General features: G+C 38.1%; 1 protein-coding gene and 1 non-coding gene across 5 annotated transcripts in view; both read right to left on the minus strand.

Moving 5' to 3' along the window:
* Nucleotides 1-15,594, minus strand: part of POLA1 (DNA polymerase alpha 1, catalytic subunit) — a 210,064-nt gene that overhangs the window by 164,113 nt on the left and 30,357 nt on the right. For 3 of the 4 annotated variants that reach the window (XM_076355983.1, XM_076356000.1, XM_076356009.1), the window contains 8 exons: nt 14,491-14,607; nt 13,433-13,608; nt 12,888-13,017; nt 12,419-12,538; nt 11,180-11,276; nt 10,506-10,630; nt 8,534-8,683; nt 8,184-8,306 (listed from right to left, as the gene is read on the minus strand). In XM_076355983.1, the coding sequence (XP_076212098.1) occupies nt 8,184-8,306; nt 8,534-8,683; nt 10,506-10,630; nt 11,180-11,276; nt 12,419-12,538; nt 12,888-13,017; nt 13,433-13,608; nt 14,491-14,607 (1,038 nt within the window). The remainder of the gene's footprint in view (nt 1-8,183; nt 8,307-8,533; nt 8,684-10,505; nt 10,631-11,179; nt 11,277-12,418; nt 12,539-12,887; nt 13,018-13,432; nt 13,609-14,490; nt 14,608-15,594) is intronic. The other variant, XM_076355992.1, reaches the window with a different exon arrangement.
* On the minus strand, nt 10,780-10,910 carry LOC143155994 (small Cajal body-specific RNA 24). Its single transcript, XR_012994547.1, has one exon.

Consider the following 15,594-nt stretch of genomic DNA (forward strand, 5'->3'; position numbering starts at 1 on the left):
CAAAACAGCCCATGTATAGAGTCATTACTTTACCATAGTTATCCTTCTCCCTGGCAACTGTTCTGCAGATTAACTTTCCTTGGATAAAAAGAAGTATTTGTACCTCGAGGTCTTCTATATCTCTATCACAGAAACCCTTCTAACCCAGGCATTTCAGGAAACATGACCCTGAACTTCAGCAAAGCAGATTAATTACACAGTCCTGCTTTTCTGACAACTTCCAATAGTTTAAACTCACCAATTTCTGGCCTGTTTCATGAACAAGGCAAGTAATTAGAAAGAAAATATTAACTTAACAAGGGATGATCAATCTCAGATGAATAAGCCATGCAACTGCTTCGCTATGGCTGTCTGCTCCTATCTCAGAAGAAACCAGGAATCATCATTCATAAAGGCTACATGTCAGAAGAGCTTCTTTTTTTTTTTTTTTTTTTAACCAGGGCTTACCAACCTTCGTTACCCAAATTTTAAAAGTTTCTCCAGTCTCATGTAATCACCAAGACTGGTACAAGCTTACATAGAAATGACTGCCAGGGACTAATCCCTGCAGTAAGGTTCAAATGACGTTCTGACATTCCCTGGTTTTGATGAGCACTGCTTGATGAGCACTGCATTTCAGTGACACAAGTGGGAACCACTTCCCACCCCCAACAACCTAAAAAACTACTTCTTGCTCTTTTTAAAGTCTGTCAGTTATAACATACGAAAACATAAAAGACTAAACATGAAAGGTAAAGGGAACTGGATTTATTTTTTTAAATAATGTTATTTTTGACTAATCCAGGTATTGAAATAGGATTTTATGGACCAACTGTTTCTAGTGGCTCAAATCAGCAAATGCACAGAGTATCGAATTGTAGAGCAGATATCAACATATATAATTTAATCCTACTCCCTGAAACCTTACCCAGTAAGTCTGATAAAGGGCATAGGCTGAAGCTAAAGACAATGCTACCACCAGCAACATCTCCTGCATTACATTATGTATAACCACTGGAAGGAAAGCTAACAGAGAGAGCAAGTGTAAGTTAAGCTTTCACATGCCTTTCAATCACCTATCACGCTCTAAAATTTGGGGGGGATTTACTTCATCCGGCTCTGACACTGCCCTCTTTCTACTGTGAAGGAAGTCTGAACAAATTAGCTTAGGCTATATGCCTGACTTACAGGCTTCCTTGCTTCTAACAGTGCTTGTTTACATTAAGAGATCTGCATCAGGTATGCCCCAGCTAGTTAAACTACATCTACTTCTCAAAAACCCTTTGTCCCAAATAGAATTCTTGATGTTGCCCACCAAGATCTCCTGTATCCTTACAAGGTATTGTACCTGCAGCAGTAGAGACAGTCTACCTTCCACAGATAAATAAAGGTCTTGAACAAACTGTTTCATCTGTCTCATAAGTATATTTCGATGCTGAAAATAGCATAAGCTGTTCATGCATATCTTCTAAATTAAGCCAATGAATCTTGGCACAGGCCCAGTGAAAGGACATACATGCAAGAGACCACACAACCTGATCTATACAGCAAAACCTGCATTCAAAGTACTCAGGGCAAAGATTTTTTTTTTTTTTTTTTAGCTTTGAAACCAAAACAGGCTAGTAAGACAAGTATCACTCCTGAAATGTCTTCATCCTTCTAGTTTTCACTTCAAATGACAAGCTGCTACTCTTGCATCTGTTGGATCTAGCCGACCTTGGCAATAAATCTGAGTGTGAATTAAAGGAACTTCTAAACTGATGGTCATAAAACAATTTTGGTTCGAAGGGATCGCTGGACATCATCTAACCCAACCTCCTACCCAAGACAGGGCTAGACCTGCCTGGCGCAAGGCTGTGCATCTCTGGGAAGTCTGACTTCTTCTTGATAGCCCCCATTAGGTTGCTGAAGACCACAATTAATTCCATCCTTAAACTTTTTTCTCTAGACTGAAGAAACCCAGCTCTCAGCCTCTCTCTATATGTCAGAGTAGGATCATCACCACCCTTAAATCACTACCTGAAAACAACAGATCTAGTAGGCTCAAATGAGTATTCATCCAAGAGGATAAAGAATAGATCATGTAATTGTGGATGGAGTAAAAAGCTTCTAATACAGTCTGTTGTGCAACAGTGAGCTTTTGCACAGTGGGCAACATTCCCAGGAAATACGTGAAACTCTGATTATGAGATCAAGGTGTCACATCTTTGAAGGACAGTATGAATATTTATTTAAGTCTCATGGGAGACAGACACTTCAGTTAGATCATTTTTCTATACTCTTAGGAATAGTGCTTGAAAAGGAAAATGATTTTTTCCCCCCCCTAATTCGAAGTCTCTTGTATTTTGAAAACTTTATTACCACCTAGGTATCCAAATCCATGGTTTCTAGAACAGGCCAACATCCAATTTAAGATAAATGCATGAGGCAAATGAGTGAGGCAATTAACACCCTGAAGAACAACTTCTGTTAAGTCTCAAAAACCAAAATATTTTATGGCAAGCTACTAACGAACTAAGAAAACGCGTACTGCAAAGACTTGTAGTGCTAACAAATATACAGGCTAGAGAAGAACATTAAGACAGCAGTTAGCATTTGTATTCTTCCAACCTTAACAGTGGATATTGAAAAATGGATTTGTTTGAAAACAGAACCTAAGCAGTTTACAAATGGTGGTGTGATGTTGCAAAAGCTCTCACCTTCATGGTGAAGCTCCTGTGCTCCTCTATCTCCCTTTATATGAGGCAGCTCTATGCCAGTGTCTGGAGAACCATGAAAGGATCTCTGTCTTTTGAATCTCATAAACCCTACAGTATTCTAGATAGGATTAGAGGGTTTCTCCAGTTATTCTAAAGCTGAAACATGGCAAGCTTTGGGGGTTGCAGGATTCAAGTGCATTCCCCAATATTTTACTGCACACCTGAGTGTCTTTCCTGTTACCACTGGATGTGGACAGACATTTCTACCTCTCCTCATCCTGAGGAATCAGGCCTCTACCCAACACACATGGCTTCTACAAGGGGACGCACTGTTACATTTCAGATACGGAGAATGTGCCAGAGACCTTGCTCTTTAAGGTCTCCCAGTACCCTGGTTTTCAGTTTTACCACAATTTTGGGTGAGGAGTATCTTCTTGTTCCCTAGTCAGCCAGGTTAAGATAAGAATCAAGTAAAATCTGTTGTCTTTTGGCAAGATAGGAACAAAATACAAGATAGGAAACCATAAGAAAAAACAAAAGCACAGAAGAAGGAAAGCAAGAAACAAACAAAACCGTGACATGTTCATCCTATTAACACTAACCCTACAGTTTCAGTCAGGTATGAGCTGAAAATAGGCTGGTCATGCCCGACCCCTTATATCTCATACTGGGTCTGCCCCCACTTTCCAACCTCTTCCTTTCTACCAGCTCTAAGAGCATGCAGTGAGTCATTGATCCAACAAAAATCAGTTTGGTTTTCCTCTAGAGTTGGTTTTCAACTCGGATCACTGGGCTGATCCAACTCACCATGGGGCCATGCAATTGCTATAACCCATCCACAGAAATCAGCAGTCAGGAAGTGAGGAGAACCAAACCTCTTATGATAGCACAATCTTAAAATAAGCAGTCACAAAAAAGAAAGTCTCTCTATTCATCTGACTTGCTGTACAATCAATCTGAACCTGATCAACCTTCCTAAACATTTCTCGGTGAATATCCATTAAATAAAACCTTTCTGTCCAGTGAAAAAAACCCACACCACCCAAAAAAAAATAGAATTATTTTTTTTTCCCTCCAGACTAATTTCCTCCTCACCCAAAATATTCTGGCCATTCTTCTTAATTGAAATTTTCATTTCCTCTCCTTGGAGATGCAAAAGCCTTTATCAGACCAGATGTCATCTCATGCACTTGACTAACAATAATAATATTTCATTTCAACGAATTTTAAGATGTTCCATAATTTTTCTACTACTTGGTACTCAGTTCGCATTTTCAGATTGTAAGCAGCCTCTCCTTCGAAATGTCTATTCTAACTCGTTTTGGATATTAGCATGCAGAATAACGTACATAGCTTTTTCACTTGCTCACAATTGTATACATAACGATAAATTTACCAACAGTGACAAATGGTTTGACCCCAACAGTTTCCATTTAGGGACGCTGCAACAATTTAGCACTATTTTTTGTAAGATTTCAGTTTGCAGTTTTTATATTTAAAAGCAATTAAGAAACTCTTTGCCTAGCCTTTTGCCATCAAGTTCCATGTCTTCCAAAAATGTTACATTGATGTTGCATTCCCTGTTTAAATATAGACAGCATGCTTATATGAGACTTTAGAAGGCTCCTTTCCCTCCTTTAACAACCCCCTTTCTCCCATACTACAACATGGAAGAAACTAGGAGTCTGACAATTGCCCCATTCACATGACAACTCTTGCAGACTGTATAACCAATGCTTTAGGTGCAATTAAGAGAAAGTAGCTGATGATCAATTACCCTGGAGGAACAAGACTAAAAAAAAAAAAAAATTGCAAAAAAAAAAAAAAAAGAGATGACTGGATTTCTTACAGAAGACAATTACAATAGACGGCCATTAACCTGCTTACCTACCCTTGCTTAATTTTTTTAAAATGAGCTCATCTTTCTCCTCCCTCATCCATTCTTTCCCCAGACTGCAGCAATAACATGCTTTTATTCTTTCCTTTTGACTGCCAGGGCCTTTAATTATTAATTGAGAATGTATCTAAAGGATCTGAATGAGAAAGTTGGAATTAACCCAATTGCCTCTTTCCCCCTTTTATTTTGCATACTGTAACACTAGATCTACCTGTTAGTACTGCTGAAAACAGCAAATGTGTTATTTTCCTTTCAAAGGCAAGTTTTCTACCTGCTTGGGCAAAAATGTGCAACAGTGAAAAACAACATGGAAAAAAACGAGTACCTGGAAAAGGCCTCAGCTTTGAGTGACAGCCATTAGCAACCAAGCTGCTTACACATAAAATTCTCTTAACAACTTTGCTGTCCTGTAGGAAAATCCTGCAGCAGAGGGCATCCTGCGTTTGGGAAATCAGACAACTGACACTTCATCAAAAGACTTGTCCTTTAAAAAGGCTAGAAAGGCATGACCTTACACTGCCTGCTAGTGCAGAGCTGGCTGGTTGTACAACACTAGCTCATCTTGTTTCCAGTTGTTAAATTACATTAAAGGACAGCTAAAAATATATTAAATACTTTCCTATTACTTTTCCATGCAAGCAACTGCTGTAGTTACAACAAGAGCAATGTCCAAGCAAACGCTTAGTAACACGGTGGGGGGGTGGGGAGAGGAAGGTCCAGGAATCCTTCTAACACATTCCAGATCAATAATGTAACATTTGGATTGCAAATGCAGAAAGATTTCTTTTTTAAATTTGTTCTAAGAACAAGAACTGATGCATTTCTAATGATCAAAACAGGAAAACATTTACATTTTCCAAAAAGGTCAAACAGATCTGAGCTATAGTTTTAACTCCCTCCCACCCCAAAATTTTTGCTCTTTTTTTCCTTGCAAAATACACCAAAACTTAACCAGTCTACCTGTGATATAGAATACACTAAATTCTGACAAATTCACACTGATATGCCCCATCTTCCCTGCTAGAGATTACCCACAACCGACAAAAATAAACAAGAAAGGCCCGTTTGAAAAACCTGACAGTCAACGTTTAAAACACTTTGTGACAAAAATGAAAGTCTTAATTGATTAATGATCTCAAGGTCTCTATCGCCATCTAGTGAAAACTCACTGCCATTACTACACTAGCCACATAAATTACACCCGTTCGCTGGAATGACACATGCGAACCTCTCTGCTGGATCCAGCCTACATATGGCCAGAGTTTTAAGGCTTTGCTACATTTCTACTGCATGTCTTAAGGTAAATAAAGGTCAAGCACTAGCTCATATCTCGCTAAGCCTGACTGAAGAGAACTGAGCTCTTATGGATTACGCTCTGTCCCAGCGCTATGATCTGGCCTTTCCACATCGTATTTAATACTCCTGCCACCAAAATGAAGTGAACGTGTCCAACAGTAGTATAGTTATAAACAAGTTTTTTAAATGGCAATGTGTAATTACAAGAATTTTTAGTCAACAGAAGGAACCCCATGGCAGCTCCAGTATTTTTAGTGCCTTGGCATCGCCAAACCACAAAGAGAAGTTACAGTCCAGGAGAGGTAGTACAAAGCACTCAGCATCAGATGCTTGCAGTACTCGGTCTTCCTACAGCTTCAGTGAAAGGGTCTTCAGTCACATAATTAGAAAGGAGCCATTTACGAAAGTCATCAAAACTCATTCTCTCTCACCTACCTTAAAAAGTAATGCTACGATAAGCTTCAAGAACTTCTTCAACTTGAAATATGTATTTCCCACTTTCAATTATTCTGCTAAGACTTACGATTGTAAGTCTTAGCAGAGTAAGTCTTACACAGAACTGTAACTGTGCTAGTGCAAATATTAAGTTCGGTTTTCATCCCACATAGTATTTTTCCCTCTTAGACATCTATAAGTCTTCCGGCTTTTACTCAGGTTCCCTCCACAACAGTGTAAAAAAAAAAAAAAAAGTATCGATTACTGATCATCAGAAAAGGCCATTTAAATTTAGATCAATAACATTTTTCCATAACATTATTTTTTAATTAACCTTTTCATATAGAGAACCCAAATCTCCTGATACTTAACATGCACCTCTTTTTAAGAGGAAACCTATGAATAGAAAGACTAATATAAAATTTCAAAGTAGTTTTTTTCCAGATTAAATATTTCAACTTTAAAAAAACCCAGAAAACACAGGTGTCCTCTTGTGTCATCTTTTATGGCAAAAACTACTACTCAAGAAATAAGGAACTAATAAAGCTGTATCTGTTTATTGACTACCTACCTAAAAATGTTAGTTTTCAGGAGAGAGCATATACAGTGTATTTCATCAGAATCTATCATTCTACACAGAAGCACAGAATTATAGATCATCCTGAAAAATTCTCAAATTTTCAAAAGTTTGTTACCTCCACAGTATCCAGAGTAATGAATACTAATCTATCTCAAAGAATAGGAAAAAAAGATAGTTTTAGCTCTACAGGAGGTGCTGTACTGCACAGAAGAGACCTACCAAGACAGTAATGCCCCACTGAGCTCGGCACTGGTGCTGCCAGATGCAGACTGGCTTGTGCAGACTTTCATTGGCATCTCTCTGCTGCACTCCCAGCAGCCCCACTCCATAGAGGAATTTTTTAGACCTGCACTGGGTACAACACACTTTCAGGCAACACTGTGCCGTAGTATTAAGTTTTTCCCCAAACTCAGAGCAACTACAAAACTGGAGATTCAAATGTGTGCAAAGGCTTGGTAGAAGCAAGCCCAGGCCTAGCACCAACAGAATTCAAGAGGTAAGAAATCCTTTCCAACCAAAAATCAACTAGGTAAGAGAAAGTGTCTCAAAGCGGTCCCTAGCACATCCTGTACCACCTATTTAGAATTTTCCCATCCCACCACCACTTTGGAACATAATGCAGGAACACCAGAATTTCATGCACCATTATCTCATAACTGATAAGTCACAGACAATTGAGAATAAACTGTAAGTGCAAACAAGAAGTATTTTCCACCCTTAACAGAGGCCAAAAGCTCAAGTATCCATACAATACCCAGTTTGTGACAGGTGCTCCATATGACTAATGAAGATCATAAAACCCCCCCAAAAAGTCAAATTCATGACAAATCCATTGTCACCATGTGATTAATTAGCCCTGTCACAAACTTTAGGGTTTTGGGAACTCAACATACCAGGGCACAGGACAGACTGGCCAAAGACAAGCTCATTCAAAGCTGAAGCATACCACCGAATGAAAGACTAACCCATCAAGCAGAACTGGAAATTCATGGAAAATGTGAAAGCAGCCTTGATTTTTTTGTCACCATAATCTGGCCCATTGAAACTAAGCAGTTTAATTCAAAATAAGGCTCTAGCTAGAGCTTCAACTTGTCGTACTTTTTGAGACATTTATCTGATTCTTTTCTAGACACCAGTTTAATTTTTTTTCCAACTTCTGCAGTACAAGAAAGATAAAAACTACAGTTCTGAAACCAAAAGCAGGTTCGAAAACAAGACCATTCTCCCATTCAATGAAAAAGTAGGTGGCTTAAATCCACCCATTTTACATGTGTGTATAACCTGTTTAATGACTTACCTCTCTCCCTTTATGCGTCACCAAAGCAGCTAAAGGCTTGGCATAGAATCTGCTGTAGGAAAATCCCAGGCAGCCATACATACTGTTAGCGGTGAGTTTCAAAGCTTTCTGTCTGATATCATACTGAAAAGAAACATAACCAGCAAAAATGATACAACCATAGCCAACAGAGAACTGAACTTAATGTTCATAATTACATTTACAGCTTTTTATATAGTCTGCAGCAATGATGGGCTACTAGTAAAGCACCTTACAATCACTGCTCACTACTAATCATCCCTATTCTGCAAGACTGACCAGGGCACTTAAGGGGAGTGGGAGGGAAATCAAAGGAGTTCTATAAAACACACCTGTAAATAAAGGTCAGGATTTAAATCTGGCTGTTTCATTAACTGCTTAACTTGGCGCCTTCTCTCCACCAGTTTCCTGATTTCTTTAGGCAAAACTCCCATTTCCAGAGATGGGTCCGGAAGCTCTGGAATTTCTTCCTCTTCTTCGACCTGTCAAATGATCACCACTGCTTATCATTCTTTTGCTTGAAGATTAGATTTTAATGTGTAAAGTGAAAAGCTTGGGAGAAAAAAAACCAAAACCACACAGCTTGTATCTACTCCTGCAGAGCACCCAAAGCACAGTTTAGAACAACAAGCATGAGAGGTTTTTTTGTGGTATTTAACTATATTACTTAGTCCCTGTTGGGGGACAGGGCCTAAGCCTGTCTCTGTCTGGGAGAAACCCAAGAGAGACATGGACCAGTAGCAGGACTTTTTTTTTAATTTATGTGTGTGTATTTTTAATATATATTATATATGTGTGTATATAAATCCAGATAAATAAAACACACACACACACACACACTCTCACTCTTAGATATATATAGGTAGATATAAAAATAAGAAGAAAAGCACATACACAAGTGATTCTTTCCGTGCTGAAAAAATCCATCCTTTTTTTAATTATCGCGTAAGTATTTTTGGTGTTCGGAACTGTAAAATGGAGCACATGCTCTGTGGCACTGATACTTTGAGTAAGATAACTGACAAAAAAGAAATCGACTGTAACAACAGAATGAAAACTCCACCCCAAGCAACTCTTGATTATAGCAAAACAACCACCTAACAGAAAGCACACATTCTTCTTGTTAGTGTAACCGAAGAAATGGTTGCTCAGCAAAAATGGAAAGAAATTTCAAGCACAATGAAAGAGACAGAAATATACAAAGAAAAGACAATAGAGACACTATAAGGTTGGCAAGTTTAGTTAAGCAGTCTGGGAAGAACCATAACAAGAAATGACACCAAAACCTGATTAAATATCACACCGTGACAGAAGTCACAATGAGCTGCTTCAGTTTGAAGCACACTTAAGAAAGCGGGGTAAATCCACAGAGAGTTTGGAGGAACTTACTGACAAGAGTTCCACATACTTTTTTTCCTCATTTCTGCTAGGGTACTGATATTTCAGTTGTTATGGGACTAACTATGTCCCATAACTACTTATGCACAACACACTAATTCCAACCTGTGAGCTGATACCAGTTAAAAATAAAAGCCTCAGGTTTAACCTTTAGACCTGACCAGCTCACTGCTTCAGTTTACAGCACAGCTCCACCAACAACTGTGCCAGCACAGCTGAGGAAATGAGAATAAGCAGCCACGGATAAGCCACGGCCAACACAGCTGCTGAGAAAACAGTACGTGGAACTACACCTTCAGGAGGTTTTTCAGTTGTGTTTAATACAGTTTAACGCTGTATTAAACAGCATGAATTTCCATGAAGCTGGTCCTGCAGCTGACATAGTCACAGTATCACTCCCTGACACACACGCCCAGGACACACGCATAGTTTTCCTGATGTCTAATAAGGGTTGAGCTCATATTGCATTCTTCCCCCCAGGCAGAAGCATGAGACTTGTGTCTCCCTCATTCAGGTACACTTGCATGAATTCTGTGGCAACTTAACTTTAGGAAGCCTCTACCACGTTAGGATGAAATTGGTCAAGGAGCCCAGAAATTGCTAGGAGGACCTGGGGCTGAAAAGGGCCAACAGAGCCTCACTAAAAATCGTGTTACATGAGCATACCAAGATTTTATTTAGATGGGAGAGAACCTACCAAGATTCTATAAAAGTATTACTGAAAGAAAGATGACAGACATATAATATTCAAAAAGTCCCAAACCAAAACTTACTATGATGTAGTACGATGATGACGACACGACACATTAAACAGTGAAAAAGAACCATTTCTTAAAAAGCTGATTCACAGAAATCACACTGAAGTTAAGACAGTGTAACTGAAGTCCCAAGTTAAAGCACACAAACCTCTGCCCTTTTCTGTGCTTCTGATGACAGTCGCTGCACAGTGGTAAAGCAGATGTTAAACTCCTGGATAATCGATGGGTACAAGCTGTTGAAGTCGAGAAGCAAAATAAACTTGTCATAAAAACCTAAAACAGAGTTTAAAACAAAAGTCATAATTATTCAGTCTCCCTAAGGACTTCATCCAACTCCACAATTAATATTTAAGTGACAGTAACACATTGTAGCACACTTCCCTTAAAGTAGCTTTTGAGATGCACCACTACCCATTACAGAAAGCTGTCAGAAGTGGAACGATCCAACCCCATTAACTCACCAGAGTTGAACAGATAGCTTCTGTGTTACTATAGGACACTTGTACAGTTTTCCCCACATAGAGGAGAAACTGAAAGAAAACTTACGTGTCCATTAGAAAATTATACACAGATATACAGTCCTAATTCCTCGCAAGACCATAATCTTCCCACAAAAAGATAAGGAAAAAACATCCCAAGACTAAGTAATTCCACAGTCAATGTTGGGAATTTTCTTGTATGCAACAACCCTTCCCCCCGCCCCGCCCCAAACCACCACAAACTCCCACAAGATACACAGATGGCACTCACTGCAATCTATCTGCATTAACATAACCTACCTGTCTCTAACTTCATAGAAGAAGGAAAATTGCCACATCTTACCAACTTTGGGATCCAAGACTAAGCCCCCAGCATATGCTGCTTTCTTTTTCCCTATCTTTGATTTATTCTGATCTTCAAAATCTTCATCTTCATCCACCTACATTTGGCATTTAAAAAAGTCATTATCTAGTCTCGCAAGATTTCTATACTGTTAGAGGAGTTATTTTTGGCAAATCAAATATGAAATTGGGAGACAGCGCATAGAGTTCCTTTTAAAATACATGCAAAAACATGGGTGTTTTCAGTATGATCCTTATTAAAGCTCTCTACGTGTCAAAATAGCATTAAAACCAACTCCTATAGGAACAAACTGCTAACAAAGAGATTACAAAGACCTTAAGGAATTGTCATCATTCAACATAGCACTAGTGTGCATTTTCTGGATGGCTGTAAAAGTCAACACTAGGAAAAAAATCAACTCATGACCCAGAAGAAGTATTATTGCCCAATTAAAATGTAGTTTTTGGAAATACAATGGCTGGGCTTTAACGAAACAGATAAACACATTATTACTGACCTAAAGAGTATTTTGCTATTTGATTTGTTGTAGTAAGAATTTTTGTCCCAGTTGTCCAATGCTATTCTGAACCATGTAAAATTCCAGCACTGCTTTGATGCAACAATATAATCAACAGAACTTATTGCTTTGGAATTTGCTGTTGAACTTATTTAAAAGTAAAACTAAAAAGCAAAATACAGTGAAATACATTCTCAAATTTGAATTTGTTTACTAACAAACATATAGATGCTTCTATAAATATATTTACACTGGTATTATTCAAAGGAATTTTTTTTTTAATACCCTTGGATATTTTACCCACCTTCTCAAATCACCCGCCTTACAAATTATACTTGAAATACTGTTCATCAGCAAAATAACTGTAGGACAAATGTGCATCTATTAAGCAACACAGGCCATCATCTTCTTTACTATTTCCCTACACAGCCAAGTACTTAGCTTATTTCAATTTTAAACTAAAAGAGCAACTGAGTTTCCATAAATCTGTGATACAATGGAAAAGCTGTTACATTGTCCCTTTAAACCATGCATTTCTCCATTATCAACTCAACAACAACAAAAAAATTTTGAATTAAGCATAAGCTGTAACATTAAGTTATATCTAAGACTGGCTATGTTTGGGTTTTTCATGCTCTCACAGAACAGTAATACGCAAAAGATAGAAGAATGTTTTTTTTCTTTTTAATAAAAATTCTTGGAAAGAGAAAAACTGGACTCACCAGCTTCTGCGGAAGCTTCTTAAAAACTTGTTTGTCCGGCACTATGTAGTCTTTTTCATGAAATGCATGAAGCAGCAAGAACTCGTTACGTTCAGATCGTCCACCCATCATCGTCCTCGACTATAGAGAGGGGCGAAAAAAGAATTTTAAGCAAAGCATAGAAAACACTGACATACAAAAATAGACTAAGCAACGTCCTTCAACTATTTATAAGTTCACCTAGCATTACCATAATTCTGTGTCATCACCATGCACAAAACTCAAATGTGATATTTTTATAGAAGTTTTACATTATTACTTGACTAGATCTTCAGACTCTCGCACTCATCACAGCAAAAAATTTACAGCATCATATATTGTCAATTAGCGTTTACAAATTAAAACTAGCAAATCAAACACAGAAAACACAGAACTGTTTTTGTGGGACAATGCGGGGGGGAGAGGGGGGACAGAAGTAATAAAAATGTACCATGACATTCCCAGAGATGTTTGTTATTTGAAGGGCCAGTGGCAGAACATTCAGCTCACACATGATCTGGAGAATGAACTTGGCATCTGTCCAGGTGTTTTCCAGCATGAACATTAAGCGAGGAGAATCACTGGGAAAAGAAGGGGGATGGCCTAGTAAAGTAAAATCAGCCTCCTTTGTACTCTGCAGTAGTTTACACCTATATGAAGTGTGGAACACGTGGTATCTGTAGCACACCAGCGTTGAATTATTCAGCAAGGTCTTTTAATTGAAAAAAAACCCCAAAACTCAAGCTTGCATATCCTATTGATGTATCTAAACCAATGCTCTCACAAATCAATTTTCTTCGCACATAATAAGCCACCACTCACCAGTAGCTTGAAACAACATAAAATACTGTTAAGATAATATTTTACTTTTCAAATACCAGTATGCTAAGTCAGCATCTCCATGACAAACCAAATAAGCAAGCATGAAATTCTATAGCGGGAAAGTAGCTCCTCTACTTTCCAGCGAAGGTTTAAAAACACAAATCGGCAACATACCTGTACATATTTTGAATTTCCTCTGGTAGAATTGTTACCCGCTCCGTTTTCAAGATCTGACGGACCAGTTCAGACAAATGGTAACTTTTGCAGCGAATTAATTCTTTAGCAGAAATTTCTACATCACAGATCATTCGACCGCAGGCAGCATTCCTTTCAGCAAACCCTCCTCGACCCTTAACCATAGCACACAAGGACAGGAAAACCCAAACAAAATGAAACATACAAATATTAACAAAGAACATCTATCCAAAATATACGCTTACAGGACTCAGTCAAGTCAGCTCGTCACTACATACTCTAATACTCTAAAAACTCTGCTAAATACCACTAATAGTCAGCTTTATAATTATGCCCTAAAGGAATCCATGGTATCTTTCAGTATATATGGATATTAAGAAGTAGATACTTAACTGTCATTACTAGTAGATCTATAATTCTTAAACTGTTACCCATTTTTTTTTCTTTAATAATTAGAATAGTCCCAACAAGAACATGGGTGTGGATTTTGGTTTTCCTTCAAGGATATTTTTTTGTACTAACAGCAGGACGAAAAACTCACAGAACAAACCACACACAAATACACATCGTGGCCTCCAGTAAGGACAGGAACAGGCAAGAACACGGCCACGTTCAGCACTTCAATACTCCAAGCCTCACACATGTCTTCTGAACAAATACGTGCTAAGAACTACGAAATTACTAACTTAGCAGCTCTCTATAGCATGATTCACCAATCAATCCAAATTACATTTTCTCATTTTACAGTTATAGCAGACAAAGACTGTTACAGTAAAGACTATTGCAATTAATCTGTCATTACCATCATCTAGTTGAGATATGTAAACTAAATTAGCCTAACTTGAAAATTAGTTTAGCTTATTACTGTAATAAAAGCCATATAAACAGTCATCATTTCTGATTTGGGACACATGAAATCCAGCATGACCAACAGTCAAAATACATCAGTGTCACATTTACAACTTCTCAGCAAAATTAATTCATTTTTAATCACATGCAACATAAAGGAGCTTAAAAGACTTGAGCAATCTTATTACCCCAAGCTTTGGCATATTGGACCTCCTCAGTCGACCTATCTTGGACCAGTGAGGGACTTTGCAAACATTAATTCTTTGAAGCAGCACTTCCAGATCAAATCCATAAATATTATGACCCTTGCAGCAGAAAAAAACCAACAAAAAAAGGTTACAACAAATGCAAATTGAAAGACTGACTTACACACACTCTGTATTCCTTTGCCCTTCGTGTTTTTTTCCAACTAATTGATGGCATTATCTCTCTCTCTCTCATAGAAAGCACTAAGAGAACGTTCATCAACAGTACTCATTAGTCTTAACACTAACAATGCTGTTCAGCAAAATACCAAAATCAGCTCTATAACCTGCTCATAGGACACACAATTCAGCTTTACACTTTGATACCAGAGATTAGGATTTAAAGCTTTCTAGAAAAAAACCAATATTCTTTATACAGCATATAAACTTAGCTATGAGTAATTCCTTTTCTCTCCATCCATGAAAGTCTCAGTATTGACACCAAAATAATGTATTTTTTTTCCTTTGATACTACAACAGGCATAGCTGTTAAATCTGGACAAGAAGACCTTACCACCAATATTTACATATCAAAGTACTCCAGCAATATTTGCAAAGTTTAAACAATACTAAGGACATTGATGACACTGGTCTGTAACCTTAGCTGAAAATAAAATGCTACCCTGATGAACATGAGTCTATGTGGACCAGTCAGTCACCAGGAACTGCAGGTTCACCATATCAGATACACCTGTGTAGTGCAATACTGTGCTATAGAAGCAGCTCCTTAAAATCAGCAGCAGCATTAAAGCCATAGTAGAGGCATCCTACCTATGTTGATATAGCTTGTTTTTCAACAGCACTAATTAAACCAGGTGCAAATTAAACTGCACTAACACAGCTCTGCTGTTTTCAAGATCAGAGCTCTCACACCCCTACGACTGGCATCTTCAATTTAAAACCACTGGCTGCAGTGTTTCCCCTGATTCCTTCCCATAACCACCAAGAAGCTCAGCTTGTAGGGCGATACCAGATACCAGCCGCAGTGAGCCGAAAACATCAGGAACCTGACTGCCCATTTCATCCTATTCCCACCACTTAATTATT

The sequence above is a fragment of the Aptenodytes patagonicus genome, chromosome 1 (assembly GCF_965638725.1).
Source record: "Aptenodytes patagonicus chromosome 1, bAptPat1.pri.cur, whole genome shotgun sequence".
NCBI lineage: Eukaryota > Metazoa > Chordata > Aves > Sphenisciformes > Spheniscidae > Aptenodytes > Aptenodytes patagonicus.